This window comes from Nomascus leucogenys, chromosome 5 (genome assembly GCF_006542625.1).
Source record: "Nomascus leucogenys isolate Asia chromosome 5, Asia_NLE_v1, whole genome shotgun sequence".
NCBI lineage: Eukaryota > Metazoa > Chordata > Mammalia > Primates > Hylobatidae > Nomascus > Nomascus leucogenys.
Window position 1 is genome coordinate 49,468,723 of NC_044385.1, and position 16,216 is coordinate 49,484,938.

Here is a 16,216-nt window from a genome sequence, read left to right on the forward strand (position 1 = left end):
AGTCCACGTCACGATCATCTCTGTTGTCACATTTCAACTCTTCCATACACAATACTTAAATGAATGGGCACAGCTATATTCTAATAAAATCCTATTTATGAAGACTGAAATTTGAATTTCACATGTCACAAAACTTTCTTCTTTGGATTATTTAAAATGAATTTTTATTTTGAAGTAGTTTAAGACTCACAAGAAGTTGCAAAAATATGAGGGTTTCTACGCACTCACGACTACATAAAAAGAATTTCTTAGCTTACAGGCCATACAAAAACAGGTAGCAGGCTGGATTTCTCCCAAGACTGTAGTATGCCAACCCCTGGATAGTAGGTCAGACAGACACTAAGTGCAGCACAACCCCGTTGTAGGTATTTGCAAAACGTTTCATAAGGAGTATAGAGAAGATGCATGTACGGCAGACTAGAGGCTCAAGGAAAGCTTCTGCTTGAACATCCTGCAACAGAATCTTAAAGGAAGAAAACTGAACTTAAAGAGGAGTTTTAAGGGAGAAAGTCTTCATGACAATGGAACAGACAATGGTTTCTTAGACACAACACCAAAAAAGAACAAGCAACCAAAAAAAGAAAAAAAAAATAGATGAATTAGATTTCATCAAAATGAAAATTTTTTGTGCTTCAAACACACTATCAAGAAAGGGAAAAGACAACCTACAGAATGGAAGAAAAATATTTGCAAATCTTAGCAGCCAAATGTCTGCTAAGAGATTTATATCCAGAATATATAAAGAACTTTTTTTTTTTGAGACAGAGTCTTGCTCTGCCACCCAGGCTGGAGTGCAGTGGCATGATCTCAGCTCACTGCAACCTCCACCTCCCGGGTTCAAGCGATTATTGTGCCTCGGCCTCCCAAGTAGCTGGGATTACAGACATGCACCACCACACCCAGCTAATTTTTGTATTTTTAGTAGAGACAGGGTTTCGCCACGTTGGTCAAGCTGGTCTCAAACTCCTGGCCTCATGTGATCTGCCTGCCTCAGCTTCCCAAAGTGCTAGTATTACAGGCTATAAATAACTCTTATAATTCAACAATAAAAGGTAAATAACTCAATTTTTTAAAATGAGCAAAGGAAATAAATAGGCATTTTTAACAAAGAAGATGTATGAATAGCCGATAAGCACATGAAAAAATGCTCAACTTCATTAGCCAACAGGGAAATGCAAATCAAAACCATAATGAAATATATTAGCTGGAGCTGGTGTAGGAAGGGGATGAGGAAAAAGCAGGAGAGGAGACTTGGGGTGGAGGAGGGGTGTGGTCAATAAAGACCCAAACAAGCCTCTCAAACAGGCCTGTGAGTAGGGTCTCATGTGACCCCACAGCAGAAGAATATGGACTCCAACGAAGGTCTCCCTCGACCACTCTCCTGCTCCTATCTCAATATCCAATTCACTGACTGCTTCTCCATCACGCTGAGAGCTGCTAGACAAAAGAAGTGACTTTCTTACCTCCTGAGAATTGATGACCTCCTTATCTACAGGGCAGATTGGCACTGTGTTTAATTCTCTGGAGAAAAAAGTTAAAATGGAGCCAGAGTTAGTTGTTTACCTCAACAGCATTTCCAAGACCAGCCCCAGGGCTCCAGCCATGCTCTAGCCCTGGGCAGGCTGGTCCCTGTCTGCACATGCTGTTCCCTCTACCCAGAAGGTGCCTCCTGCACCCCTCCTTCAGCACCTTCCTGTTCTTTCAGTTTGCCTGAAAAACTTCACGCATCCTCCGGGATGCAGTCAGTGAGTCCCTGGACAGAGCTAAATGCCCCGTCCTTTGTTTATCATACTGTGCCACATTTGTCTCCTCTAGACTGGGACATTCTAGAGGGCAGACATGGGGTCCTGTTCCACACTGTAGCTCTTCAGCATGACAGCACAGAACACACAGGTGCTGAATGCACAAACACACGAGGGAATGAGGATGCGCTGTAATAACCCCCTTTCAAAGCTTGGCAGGGTAAAATGACTGCCTTGCTTCCTATATAACCCCCCAAAGTGTACCTGCTTCCACATCTCTCCTGGTATCCTCCCTCAACACAGCATGACCCAGGTCTTACAGCTGCCCAGGAGTGGAGAGCATCCATGGCAGCAAGGTCCCTTCTAGGTGCAACAGCACCTCTGCCTCAAGGCAAGGGAAGATTGCGGTGACTACAACACAGACATTGTGAGATTCAAGCCCTTCTCCACAGCCAGCTCCCATGATGGAGTGTGTGTCTAGGTCTGCTCTCCCATGCAAAGCAGGTACAGTCTGAATTTTAAGAAAAGGTAAATATCTGTAAATTAGTGACCAAAAAATGATTATTCTTCAGGCCTTCACAGAGGGGATCTGGGAGAGTCCTTCCTTACAGTCATGGTTCTGTGGCCAAGTAAAGCAACTCTAAAACCCATGAAAACAGTTGAGTGGCCACAATTGCCACCTGGATGCTGGGCCTGCCATGGCCAGAGTTGCAGGCCCTGCCCACTCACCTCAGGGACAGGATGCAGTGCTGGCAGAAGCGGTGCCCACATCCTGTCTGGTGGGGGTTGTGAAGCACCGAGTGGCAGAAGGCACATTTGTAGCGCTCTTCCAACCGCTCCACAAACTGGTACTCGATATTGGGCTCAAAGTCCAAGGAAATGGAGTTGCCGGAATTCTGGCGGATGAAACCACAGGGCATACCTTTATGCTCTTCTGAATAAGCCATTCTGCAGAGGTCAGGGGAGGAGAAGGAAAATTAAGTGTTCAAACACTGAAACAACTACAGCCGTCAGATGCTTTGGTTATTTGTCTCATAATTAGTGTACATCATTCACATGGTCATTCTGTTGTGACTCTGAAACAACAGTGACAACCTCCTGCCACTAGGGGGCTCCGGCAAAGGTGCAATGTCTTTGGGGTGCTCAGGTTAGAGGCTGGACCAGATGACTTCTAGCAAGATTCTATGAGATTCAGTTCTTTGTCCATCAATCTTTTACAGGGTGCTAAATTACCCTGTCAGTTTGGCCACATGCTTGGACAAAATATAGCCAGGTGTGTTAATTACATTATAAGTAAACTGTTAGGAATTTTTCTTCCACTCAATGAGAGAATGGAAACACAGGTTTCGTTAAAATTTTTAGAAGCAGACAAATATATTTCTCACCATCTTGGAAGCACAGAGCAAGCGTTTACCAGACATTGAACATGCTGGGGTCTTGAACTTGGACTTCCCAGCCTCCAGAACTATGAGAAATAAATTTCTGTTCTTTATAAACTACCCAGTCTGACGTATTTTGTTACGTCAGCACAAACAGACTAATACTTTTTTTCTTTTTTTCAGAGACAAAGTCTCACTCTGTAGCCCAGGCTGGAGGCCAGTGGTGTGATCATGGCTCACTGTACTCTCCAATTCCTGGGCTGAACTGATCCCTCCCCAGTAGCTGGGACTACAGGCACTACAGGCACACACCACCACCCCAGGCCAATTTAAAAAAAAAAACAAAACTATTTTTTTTTTTTTTTTTAGAGTCAGTGACATGGTTTGGCTGTGTCCCCACCCAAGTCTCCTCTTGAATTCCCACATGTTGTGGGAGGGACCCAGTGGGAGGTAATATAATCATGGTCTTTCCCATGCTATTCTCGTGTGAATAAGTCTCATGAGATCTGATGGCTTTATAAGGTGGAGTTTCCCTGCACAAGCTCTCTCTCTCTCATTTTGCCTGCTGCCATCCATGTAAGACGTGACTTGCTCCTCCTTGCCTTCTGCCATGATTGTGAGGCATCTGCAGCCACATGGAACTGTAAGTCCATTAAACCTCTCTTTTTTATAAATTGCCCAGTCTTGGGTATGTCTTTATCAGCAGCATGAAAACGGACTAACACAGACAGGGTCTCACTATGTTGCCCAGCCTGGTCTTGAACTCCTGGACACAAGTGATCTTTGTGGCTCAGCCTCCCAAAGTGCTGGGTAAGCCACCGCACCTGGCCTAAGATAACACTCTTAAAACCTGTGGAGCCAAAGACCCAACACAGCAACACAATATTGAAGGAGAAGAACAAAGCTGGAGGACTGATACTACTCAACTTCAAAACTTATTATAAAGCTACAGTAATCAAGACAGTGTAGTCCTATCAAAAGAATAGACAAAATAGATCCAGGGAACAGAATAGAGAACTGAGAAATAGACCCACATAAGTACAGTCAACTGACCTTTGACAAAGGAGAAAAGGCAAAACAATTATGCAAAGATAAGTCTTTTCAACAAATAGTGCTGGGACAACTGGACATCCACATCAGAAAATGAAGCTAGACACAGACCTGACACCCTTCACAAAAATGAACTCAGAATGGATCACAGACATAAACATAAAATGCAAAGCTATAAAACTCCTACTAGATAACATAGGATAAAATCTAGATGATCTTGAGTTTGGCAATGACTTCTTGCACACAAATATATTACTCACAGTATCTATCACTGCCATTGCGGTAGATAGAATGTTTGTATTCCTCCCAAAATTCATATGTGGAAATTCTAAACCCCAATGTGATGGTATTAGGAGGTGGGTATTTGGCAGGTAATGAAGTCATGAGAGTGGAGCCCTCATGAATGGGATTAGTGCCCTTATAAGAAGAGGCCAGAGAAGGCCGGGCACAGTGGCTCACGCCTGTAATCCCAGCACTTTAGGAGGCCGAGGCGGGTGGATCATGAGGTCAGGAGATAGAGACCATCCTGGCTAACGTGGTGAAACCCCATCTCTACTAAAAATACAAAAAATTAGCCAGGCGTGGTGGCGGGTGCCTGTAGTCCCAACTACTTGGGAGGCTGAGGCAGGACAATGGTGTGAACCCAGGAGGCAGAGATTGCAGTGAGCTGAGATGGCGCCACTGCACTCCAGTGTCAGAGCAAGACTCCATCTCAAAAAAAAAAAGAAGGGGCCAGAGAAAGCCGGGAATGATGGTGCACACCTGTAGTCCCAGCTACTTGGGAGGCTGAGGTGGGAAGATGGCTTGAACCTAGGAGTTCAAGTCTAGCCCAGGCGACATGGCGAGACCTCCTCTCTAAAGAGGCCAGAGAGGTCCCTGGCCGTCTTGCTGCCATGTGATGATACAGCAGTTAAGTCTGCAGCCCGGAAGAGGGACCTCATCAGAACCCAACCACGCTGGCACCCTGATCTTGGGCTTTCAGCTTCCAGAACTGTCAGAAACCTCTGTTGTTTATAAGCTACCTAGTCTATGGTGCTTTCTTATAGCAGCCCAAGCTAAGTACCAAGCCACATCATTTCTCACCTGAACTAAATATGAGTTCATTAATTGCTTTATTCTCCAATCCACTCTCCATACTATAGCCAAGATGAGACTTTCAAAATGCCAAGTACAATGTAAGGTTATCTCCCTTCATCTTTTACTGGCTTCCCAGGGTTCTGAAAGAAAGTCCACAATGCTAAGCAGGCTCAAGACTGTATCCTCCCCAATCCAGCAGCATCCTGGACCTCTCTTCCCTGGCTTTCTGTACTCCAGCCACACAGGCTTTTTTTTTTTTTTTTTAGTTCTTCTAATACACCACACTCTATGCCCCAGGGCCTTTGCACAAGCTACTTGGGAGGCTGAGGCAAGGGGGATCACTTGAGCCTGGGAGGTGGAGGCTGCAGTGAGTCATGATTATGCCACTGCACTCTAGCCTGGGTGACAGGGCGAGAGACCATGTCTCAACAACAACAACAACAAAAAAAAAGCCTGGGGTTTGAGACCAAAGCTCCACCTTTTCCCTAGTGTTTCCTGCAAAACTTCAAGGGTGGTAGGTAAGCAGTATAAGATACAAATGTTCCCTCCTGTAACATGGTTGACTCTTGGGATTTAACAAAACTTTTAATTTTGAAGATGAAGAGGCAAAACATTTTATTTACATGCACAGCCCTAATAACCAAGCCCCACCTTTCTCTCAGAGAACTGGAAGAACCACTTTCAAACTGCCCTGCTCTGCCTTGTGTTCCCTCGTTCCTGGGGAGGTTGGCACTTCACATCCTGTGCCCTGATGTCATATTCTATGTCCCTCTGAGATTCTCTTCTGAGGCCAGGCCCAAGTCTGTCACACAGCATCTAAATTTGGACTCTCAGAGATGTATCCTAAAGCAACAGGCTCATTCAGTCCCCAGAATGAGGCAGGAGGATGTACAAAACTCAGTTCAGATTCCCTCCACTACACTCTACACTCTCCCTAACACAAGAATCTATGGCACTCATCTGTGTGTATGTCCATCTTTTGCTACAACAGTAGTTCTCCAACTTTTTGGTCTCCGGACCCCCTATGACTTGAATGTATGCGTCCCCCCAAAAAATTCGTATGTTGAAACCTAACGTCCAGTGTGATAGTATTAAGAAGTGGGACCTTTAGGAGGTGATTAAGTCATGAGGGCTTTGTATCCATGGATGGGACCAGTGACCTTAAAATGGGCTCAAAGGAACTAGCTAGGTTATTTTGCCCTTCCACCTTTCCCCATGTGAGGACAGTGCTGATCTCTGGAGGATGCAGCAATAAGCTGCCATCTCGGAAGCAGAAAGTGAGCCCTCACCAGACACGGAATCTGCTGGTGTCTTGACTGTGGACTTCTCAGCCTTCAGAACTGTGAGAAATACATTTTTGTTCTTTATAAATTACCCAGTCTGAGGTATTTTGTGATGGCAACACAAACAGACTAAGATAACACTCTTGTTTTTTCTTTTTTTTCAGAGACAAAGTCTCACTCTGTAGCCCAGGCTGGAGTGCAGTGGTATAACCACGGCTCACTGTAACCTCCAACTCCTGGGCTCAACTGATCCTTCCACCTAAACCTCCCCAGTAGTTAGGACTACAGGTGCATGCCACCACACCTGGCTAATTTTTTTTTTTTTTTTTAGAGACAGAGTCTCACTGTGTTGCCCAGGCTGGTCTTGAACTCCTGGCCACAAGCAATCCTTTCAGCTCAGCCTCCCAAAGCAATGGGATTACTACAGGTATGAGCCACAGCACCTGGTCTAAGATAACACTCTTTTTTTTTTTTTTTTTTTTTTTAAATTTTTATTATACTTTAGGGTTTTAGGGTACATGTGCACAATGTGCAGGTTTGTTACATATGTATCCATGTGCCATGTTGATTTCCTGCACCCATTAACTCGTCATTTAGCATTAGGTGTATCTCCTAATGCAGTCCCTCCCCCCTCCCCCCACCCCACAACAGTCCCCGGAGTGTGATGTTCCCCTTCCTGTGTCCATGAGTTCTCATTGTTCAATTCCCACCTATGAGTGAGAACATGCGGTGTTTGGTTTTTTGTCCTTGTGATAGTTTACTGAGAATGATGTTTTCCAGTTTCATCCATGTCCCTACAAAGGACACGAACTCATCATTTTTTATGGCTGCATAGTATTCCATGGTGTATATGTGCCACATTTTCTTAATCCAGTCTATCGTTGTTGGACATTTGGGTTGGTTCCAACTCTTTGCTATTGTGAATAGTGCCGCAATAAACATACGTGTGCATGTGTCTTTATAGCAGCATGATTTATAGTCCTTTGGGTATATACCCAGTAATGGGATGGCTGGGTCAAATGGTATTTCTAGTTCTAGATCCCTGAGGAATCGCCACACTGACTTCCACAATGGTTGAACTAGTTTACAGTCCCACCAACAGTGTAAAAGATAACACTCTTAAAACTTGAGGAGCTAAAGATCCGTAGGACGGACACTACCCAACTTCAAAACTTATTATACTTGATTATACAGAATACAGAGAATAAAGAGCCCAGAAATAGAACCACATAAATACAGTCAACTGACCCTTGGCAAAAGGGCAAAGGCAAAACAATGATGCAAAGATAGTCTTTTCAACAAATGGTGCCGGGACAACTGGACATCCACATCAGAAAATGAAGCTAGACACAGACCTAACACCCTTCACAAAAATTAACTCAAAATGGATCACAGACATGAATGTAAAATGCAAAACTATAAAACTCCTACTAGATAACACAGGATAAAATCTAGATGATCTTGAGTTTGACAATGACTTTTTAGGTACAACACCAAAGGCACAATCCATGAAAGAAAGAATGGATAAACAGACTTCCATTCAATTTTGCTGTGAACCTAAAACTGCTCTAAAAGAAAATCTTGTCTTTTTTTAATGGAGGACCCCTAAGAGTTTTTGTTTATGCAAATTATATCTATTCATATTTACCATACTTGAGAGTCAAATTGAGGAATTTTAAAAGTATTTACTTCAAGATAATAAGCCAATTATATGTTAATACAAATAAAATTTTTATGAAAAATAACCATTTTCCAAAACAAAAGAATTAGTGAGAAGAGTGCCACCATTTTACATGTTTGCACATCTCTTTAGTGTCTTGCTTAATAGAAGATAGCTGGATTCTCATGTCTGCTCCTACATTCAGTCTGTTGCATATCATACATCATTTAGCTTCAGGAAAACATCTCTGTGCATTTGTAAAAGGAGAGTACAAATGGCCAATGATGTCAACACTATTATGAAAATAGTTTTGTCCATACAGATCCTCTGAAAATGTGTCAGGGAGCCCCAAGCAGTGCTGTGCTAGTAAACGTTTAATAATCTGCTCAACTGGGGTAAAGCTCCAGTTTGTAGCATTTGCCAATTTCTGTGGTTAAACACTTCCACTATGGCTAATTTCAAGGTAACAATGAAAAAGGTCACTGAACTGGAACTGCGAAAGAGATGCACACAACTGGCTCTTACCTGAACTCACCTGAAGTAAGAGTCCGTTAAGTGATTTCCTAGTAAGAGCTGCTCCAGCACCCCAGGGGCCACTGAAGCACACTTTGGAAACCACTGCTCTATTAGACTGCTGTGCGGGCCCATGTCTTGTCAGCTTTGTCCTGGCAGGCACAGCACATGTGACTCTCACAGTCTCCTTGCTCCTGCTGAACAGCCAGCAGAGGACTGAATGCCCCATCCTTCCTCTTCCCATCCATGTGTGTATTTCCCAGACCTATTCAACAGGCCTTGTCATTCACTGACCGGTTATTGTCTTGTCCAGCATTTGTTTTTGTGAAGTTGGGTTTTTAATCTCGTTACACATTGTAGAAAAATAAGCATTTATGTTCGGCTATGAGATGTGGACTTGAGGTGTCTTTCTGGGTGAGGTTCTGGTATATAAACAGAGCTGCGATGCCTCCCAGGGCAGGATCCATCTCCTTCTGAAGCTTCCTCAATCCTGGACCCACTTTGTTCACTGACATGAGAGAGCCCAACAGCAGAACTAGAAAGGCTAGTTCTTTCTAGTTCTAATTGCTTCTTTACCTAACAAATACATTTATCTAATTAATCAGATACTTCCAGCTGGTACTCTGTCATTCCCAGGCAGCTATTTAGTGGAAATGAGTAAGCACTCCATTTTATTAAAATCTTTCCCCTCTGTGTAGAACAGCTTACGTAACAGGAACAACAAAGAAGCTCAGTTCTTGCAAGTCAGGAAAAAAAAAAAACATATCAAAACTGCTAAAAATAGAGCTTATATATCACCTTTCTGCAGTCAATGGCATTCTTATTCTTGCCATCAATGGGATGTACAGTGTGGTACTCTTACTGAAGAGTTGTTAACTCAAGCCAAAAGAGACAAGAGAAAGTCATATCCCATCTATTCCCTAAGAACTCTTGCTGAGTTTTCTTTGAAATGCCATGGATAGACAGACCAGGATCTACCTTTCTTGCCATCTTCTTGTTTCATAAATTGATGCATCTTTTCCATGAGAATTTTTTAGGAATTCCAAAGGAAAGCTGTGATGCCACCATTTAAATTCTTTACTTACATATCTCTACGGATTCATTTCTGGAGAACATATGATAAATATTCTCACATTCTGAAGCAACGTGAGCTTAGCCTTCAGTTATAACAAAAAAGATATGTATTTTGCATAGTTTAAGAAAGGTTTAACAAAGAAAGGTAGATCCTGGTCTGTCTATCCATACCACCTCCATACCCTTGCCAACATCCAGTTTGGATTAATGAAGATTTGAAAAATTGGGGAATTTTTTAATATATTATGTTATAATGCATAAGACATAAGTCCACAAAATTTGTCTCCAGGGTTTTCAAGTTCTGATTCTTGGGGAATTACTGATTACTACAGATAAAATCCCATAGTGAAAAGGACACAGGACCAGAGACCTCTGTCTCTGCTCTGCCATTCACCATCCATGAAACCGTGAGCAGGACACCCCACAGCCCACTCATCTGCACATCCCTGCATTGATCCTGAGTTAGGTCCTGAGAATGCAGAGGCTGTGATGTTGCATCTGCCCTTGAGGCCCTCCAAGGACAGAAGAAATAAGGCACAAAAATGACCAATTACAATATCCCACTGGCAAGTACCACAAACAGAGATTCCGACAAAGAACTGGTACAGCTTAGGTGGGGGGTAGCTAAAAATTTCTGAGGTGTCTGTGCTGATTTCACAGAGAAGAAATCATCTCAGCTGGTCTTGAAGAAAGAGGAGGCATTTTCTAGATGAAAGAGATTAAAGAATTTCCTGGTATCACGAAAGTTCTAGAATGGTTAGCAATTAACTGTAGCTGAAGTGGAATTGAGGGAACATGCCAGTCATTTGCCTGTTTGCCCAGATCCACTCCCTACTCTTGCTCTGCTTAGCTCTGCAGCATGAGGTAGGGTGAAATTTGATGCCACAAACTGTTTTCCAGGCTCCCTGGCTTCTGGTTAGGTTCAGCCAATGAGAGGCACTGGGATGGGAAGGGTGGAAAGAGGGGGAAGCCAGGGGATCTCTCCCCGATCCCTGGGTGCTGGGCAGCATCTCAACAGTGACTGGTGCTCCTCCATGGCTCTAATGACACCAGATAGCCCCTCTCTCTGTGGACGGGCTGCCAGAAGGCAAACTGCCCATTTCTCAGCTCTGCTCAGGTCTCGCTGGCAGTGTTGGTCAACTGCCTAATACCCATTTGAGCAGCATGGGAAGGATACAAATATGTTATTTCCCAAACCTACCCAAGGCCCACCAATGGGTCCCGGGCTTAAAGAGGAGAGACTGTGGCTGGTGATAAAGACAAGTTAAAATGTTCAATCCCAAGATGCAGTGACCCAACGGGTCTCTGGAATCCATGCCCTGGGTGGGTTCCAGATGCTCTTCTGCTGGGATAGGCAGTTCTCTCTCAAGGTCATGGCTGGCGTTGAATCCTGTGATTCTGCTCTTCCAGGAAGAACAGTTACTACCAGGAAGCAAAAAAAAAGCGGAGGGGGGGCAGGGCTGGCACAGTGGCTCACGCCTGTAATCCTAACACTTTGAGAGGCCAAGGCAGGAAGATTGCTTGAGCTCAGCAGTATGAGACCAGCCTGGGCAACATGACAAAACCCCATCTCTACAAAAAAAAAATACAAAAAATAGTTGGCCAGGTGCGGTGGCTCATGCTTGTAATCCCAGCACTTTGGGAGGCTGAGGTGGGTGGATCACCTGAGGTCAGGAGTTCGAGACCAGCCTGAGCAACATGGAGAAACCCTGTCTCTACTAAGAATACAAATTAGCTGGGCGTGGTGGCACGTGTCTGTAATTCCAGCTACCTGGGAGGCTGAGGCAGGAGAATCACTTGAACCCAGGAGGCCACGGTGAGCCGAGATTGCACCATTGCACTCCAGACTGGGCAACAAGAGCAAAATTATGTCTCTAAATAAATAAAATTAGCAGGGTGTGGTGGTGCACGCCTGTAGTCCCAGCTACTTGGGGAGCTGTGGCAGGAGGATCGCTTGGCCTGGGAGGTCGAGGCTGCAGTGAGCCGTGTTCATTATTCATGCCACTGCACTCCACCCTGGGTGACAGAGAAAGACCCTAACTCAAAAAAAGGAAAGGAAAAAGGAAAGGAAATGGAAGGAGGAGAAAGTACTTTAACTGTTAGGCTATCCTCCTGGCACAAGGGAGAACTGAAATGGTCTCAGTTTTTCCAAAGCTTCTGTCTGTGATGGCCCAGAGAGGTCTTCCCTCAAAAACTGAAGAAGAAACCCCTTTAACCAGGCAGGTCAAAGACGAAGGCCTTGGAGAAAGGGAGAACCAATAAGGCCATTTTCCATTGCACCTAACGTGGCTGGGAGCTCCTGCAGAGACCAGGTGACACCACGACAACCAGACAACATGTGACCACAGTCCACTGACGCACTGTTCTTGCCCCAGGATGACTGGCTTTGATGTCTTAGAGGCAGAGATAAGGGTACGTTTTCTTTGCTTTTCCTTATGTCTTCACAGAAGAAAGTTGTCGTGGGAACAGGACAAACAATGATGTCAGTATAATTTTAATTACTTTAGAGAACTGTGACTTCTCTCCAAGTTGTCAGGAAACCTCTGGTTCCCCATTCTCCTGGTGGTGCAGCAAGCACTGTCAGTAAGTAGACCGGAGCACAAAGGCTGACAAGAATCCCTCTTTCCCCAACCCTCCAGGCTGCACACCCATGCTGGCCTGGCCAAAGCTGCTGCTGCCTCAAGTCAGTCACACTTACAGAGATGCCTTTAGTGGAACTCTTCTCCTCGGAACCATGTAGAGTCTACCTGACTCCAGCACTTTTTAGGTATCCAGGAGACCTTTAGATTTGCTCTCAGAAACTAGACCAAGAGGAAAAAATAACAAAGAAAGCTCTACTGATCTTCCCACACAGCAGCTTTCTCCACTAGGAAGCCTTGTTCAACTCCGGTGCGCTCGGCCCCCATCCTTGGCTCCAGCTCTGTAACAGTCCCCACGGCTACCTAGGGACAGCTTCTCGAGCTCCTCAAGGGTGGGGCTATCCTCATTAGTCCCCAGGCCAGAGTACCCAATAACTCAGATGACTCAATAATCAATGTGGAAACTCAGAGTTAGTGTGAGGCCACAGTGGGAAAGGGCCGTGAAAACAATCTAGGAGAGTTCCGATTGAGGCCAAGGGCAAGGGAAGGGTATTAAAAGAAGTGAATGGAGCCTAAGGCTGGAGTCAGATATGGGTTAGGATTACAAGTACTGAGGCTATGTCCAAGCACAGAGACAGCTAATTGATATGCATTAGCTCATTAACCCCTCAGCCAGGTGTGGTGGCTCAAGCCTGTAATCCCAGCCATTCAGGAGGCTGAGGTGGGAGGATTGCTTGAGCCCAGGTCAAGGCTACAGTGAGCTATGATGGCGCCACTGCACTCCAGCGTAGGAGACAGGGTGATATATGATATGATATATATATTATCATTATTCCCCATTTTTTTAAATGAGGAAATGGAGACCTAGTGAGGTCCTACTGCCAGGTAGTGGTGGAGGCCCTTAGGGGATGAGGAGCTGGGGTTCCTCCCTGCTCCTCCAAAGTTCCGAGAGTCAGCATGGCATGGCAATTACCACCATGGACTCTGGAGTAGACTTGCCTGGATTCAAATCCTGCCCGTACCCCTTCATAGCCACGTGACCTCGGGCAAATTACTTGGTCTCTCTGTTTCTCCATTTCCTCATCTGTAAAATGATGATAATGAAACGCCGGACAAGACACGGAGTAAAGGGAACCCTCGTACACTGTTGGTGGGAATGTAAATTAGTACAGCCACTATGAAGAACGGTATGGAGGTTCCTCAGAAAACTAAAAACAGAACTACAAATGATCCAGCAATCCCACTGCTGGGTACATATTCAAAAGAAAGGAAATCAGAATATTGAAGAGACATCTGCACTCTCATGTTTACGGCAACACTGAAGAACCAAGATTTGGAAGCAATCTAAGCATCTATCAACAGATGAATGGATACAGAACATGTGGTACATATACACAATATTCAGCCATAGAAAAGAACAAGATCCTATCACTTGCAACAACATAGATGGAACTAGAGGACATTATGTTAAGTGAAATAAGCTAGGCACAGAAAGACAAGTTTCACATGTTCTTGTTTGTGGGAGCTAAAAATTAAAACAATTGAACTTATGGAGACAGAGAGTAGAAGGATGGTTACTAGAGGCTGGGAAGGGTAGTTGTGGGGTGGGGGAAGTGTTGGGGAGAGGAAGTGGGATGATTAATTGGTACAAAAATATAGTCAGAATAATCGTATAGAATACGATCTAGTATTTGATAACAGGGTGACTATAGTCAACAATAATTTATTGTACATTTAAAAATAACTAAAAGAATTGGGATGATTGTAACACAAAGAAATGATAGATGCTTGAGATAATGCATACCCCATTTACCCTGATGTGATTATTATGCATTGTATGCCCATATCAAAATATCTCATGTAGCCCATATACACCTAATACACACCCATAAAAATAAAAAAGTAGGATTTATCACAATTCAAAAAAAAGAAAAATATATCAAAAATAAAATGGTGATAATGATAACAGTAGTTACCACATAGAACTTCTGAAGATTAAATACGTCAATACTATGTACATCAGGGGTTGGCCCATCACATGTTTTGTAAATAAAGTTTTATTAGAACACAGCCATGTTCATTCATTTACATATTGTCTATGGTTGTTTATGTGCTACCACAGAGGAGCTGAGCAGTTGCGCCACAGACCATATGGCCCAAAGGCCTCAAATACATAGTAACTAACTGATTCTTTACAGAAAAAGTTTGCTGACTCCCCTATGCATGAAGAGCTTATAGTGGTAGTACACAGAGGTGTCATAAGGGCTACTATTATTAAGCACTTGCCCCTGAGTCCCTCCATCAATGTCCCCCATTCTGAGATAAACTGACTGCCTGACATGCTATTTGCCTTCTCATTTCACCCAATTTTGAATTCATGGTTACGCTGGACTATCTTGCACTAAACATTTATTGATTCAGTCATTTTTTTGTAAATCATTTCTTTGCTGGGAACCTACCATAGGCAGACACTGATAAGGAAACAAAAATGCAGCACATGGGCCCAAATTCCCCACCCCCTGGAGCTCCGGCCCATTCTCCATCCTCAACCCGGCAATGCCCCATCAACCTCTTTCTCCCCCTACCCCTCTCTCCTTCCCATTCCTGGCTCCAGAGCAGTGCCTGATGGAAACACACCTTCCAGGTGGCACCCACAGACCTGTGTCCTTTATCAGATCCCATCAATGCCTCTCTGAAGCCTCCCTGGCCCTCCCAAGCTCATCCGTACTCTACCTAGAATAAGTCGGCAGGCCCAAATCATCTGGGGATGTGGTATATGAGGCCATATGTAGTCTGGGAAAGCATATTATGTTAGTTTGATGATCTAAACTGTAATCACATCATCACACTTGCTGGCTAGTCTCTCCTAAATCACTGCCCTCCTGCCCTTTGTGTGACATTTGGCACTTCCTTCTTGAAACTCCCTGATCCCTTGGCCCTGCGGTTCTATATTTGTTGGTTCTCCTCCCAGCTCTGAACCACACCTCTCGGTGGCTCCTTGTCAGCATGCCACTCCTGCAGGGTTCCCCAAGGCTAGGTCAGCCTTCTGCCCTTTGTTCTTGACTCAGCTCAACAACTTCTCCTCATTGGAAAGGCTTCTCCTCGTTGGAAAGGCTGCCTACTGCCACCTCAACTGCATTCCCAAATGGGGGTAGGTGTGCCCACTGCATGGAGCTATGGGGCTGTCATCTCAGACTCACACTTCTCTCCCCCTTCCCCCTTCCTGACCATCCTCCTTGCTTACAAAGAAGGTACAAAGAGGCCAGGTGCAGTGGCTCACTGTTGGGGTGATCAGACCCAGGACCAGGTTGTGGGGGTGACAAAGCCCAGCAGAGTCAAAGGATTGAGAAAAAGACAGTTGGAGAGATAAAGGTGGGACACCAGAGGGCCATCGCGATCGTGGAGGCTGCAGAGGCCCCGGGCTCTGGGAGCCCACGCTATTTATTGGTAATCCAACAGAGAAACAGGTGGTGAGAATGTGGAGGTCAAAAGGACACATTGCATTAAGCACATGATTTACAGCTGTGATGGTTTAGCATTTATATGGAACATGTTCTGCTACTTGAGATAATGGGAATAGGAGCCTAGGAGGGCTAGAAGCAAGGAGCCAGCAAGTCTAGACATATTTACGAGGATATTATGCAAGCCCTGCCTCAGTTTCCCTCTCAACACTCAGCTTTTTCCCAACACCTCACGCCTATAATCCCTGCACTTTGGGAGGCCAAGGTGGGTGGATCACCTGAGGTCAGGAGTTCGAGGGCAGCCTGGCCAACATGGCGAAACCCCGTCTCTACTAAAAATACAAAAAGCTGGGTGTGGTGACGCATACCTGTAATCCCAGCTACTCAGGAGGCTGAGG

General features: G+C 44.7%; 1 protein-coding gene across 3 annotated transcripts in view; it reads right to left on the bottom strand.

Annotated features, from left to right (window-relative positions):
- The window catches only part of TRAF5 (TNF receptor associated factor 5), a 52,050-nt gene that overhangs the window by 22,122 nt on the left and 13,712 nt on the right, over positions 1–16,216 (bottom strand). For all 3 annotated transcript variants that reach the window (XM_003273036.3, XM_003273034.4, XM_030813051.1), the window contains exons 2-3: positions 2,472–2,690; positions 1,464–1,521 (exon numbers count right to left, since the gene is read on the bottom strand). In XM_003273036.3, coding sequence (XP_003273084.1) covers positions 1,464–1,521; positions 2,472–2,689 — 276 coding nt within the window. In that variant the 5' untranslated portion in view covers position 2,690. The remainder of the gene's footprint in view (positions 1–1,463; positions 1,522–2,471; positions 2,691–16,216) is intronic.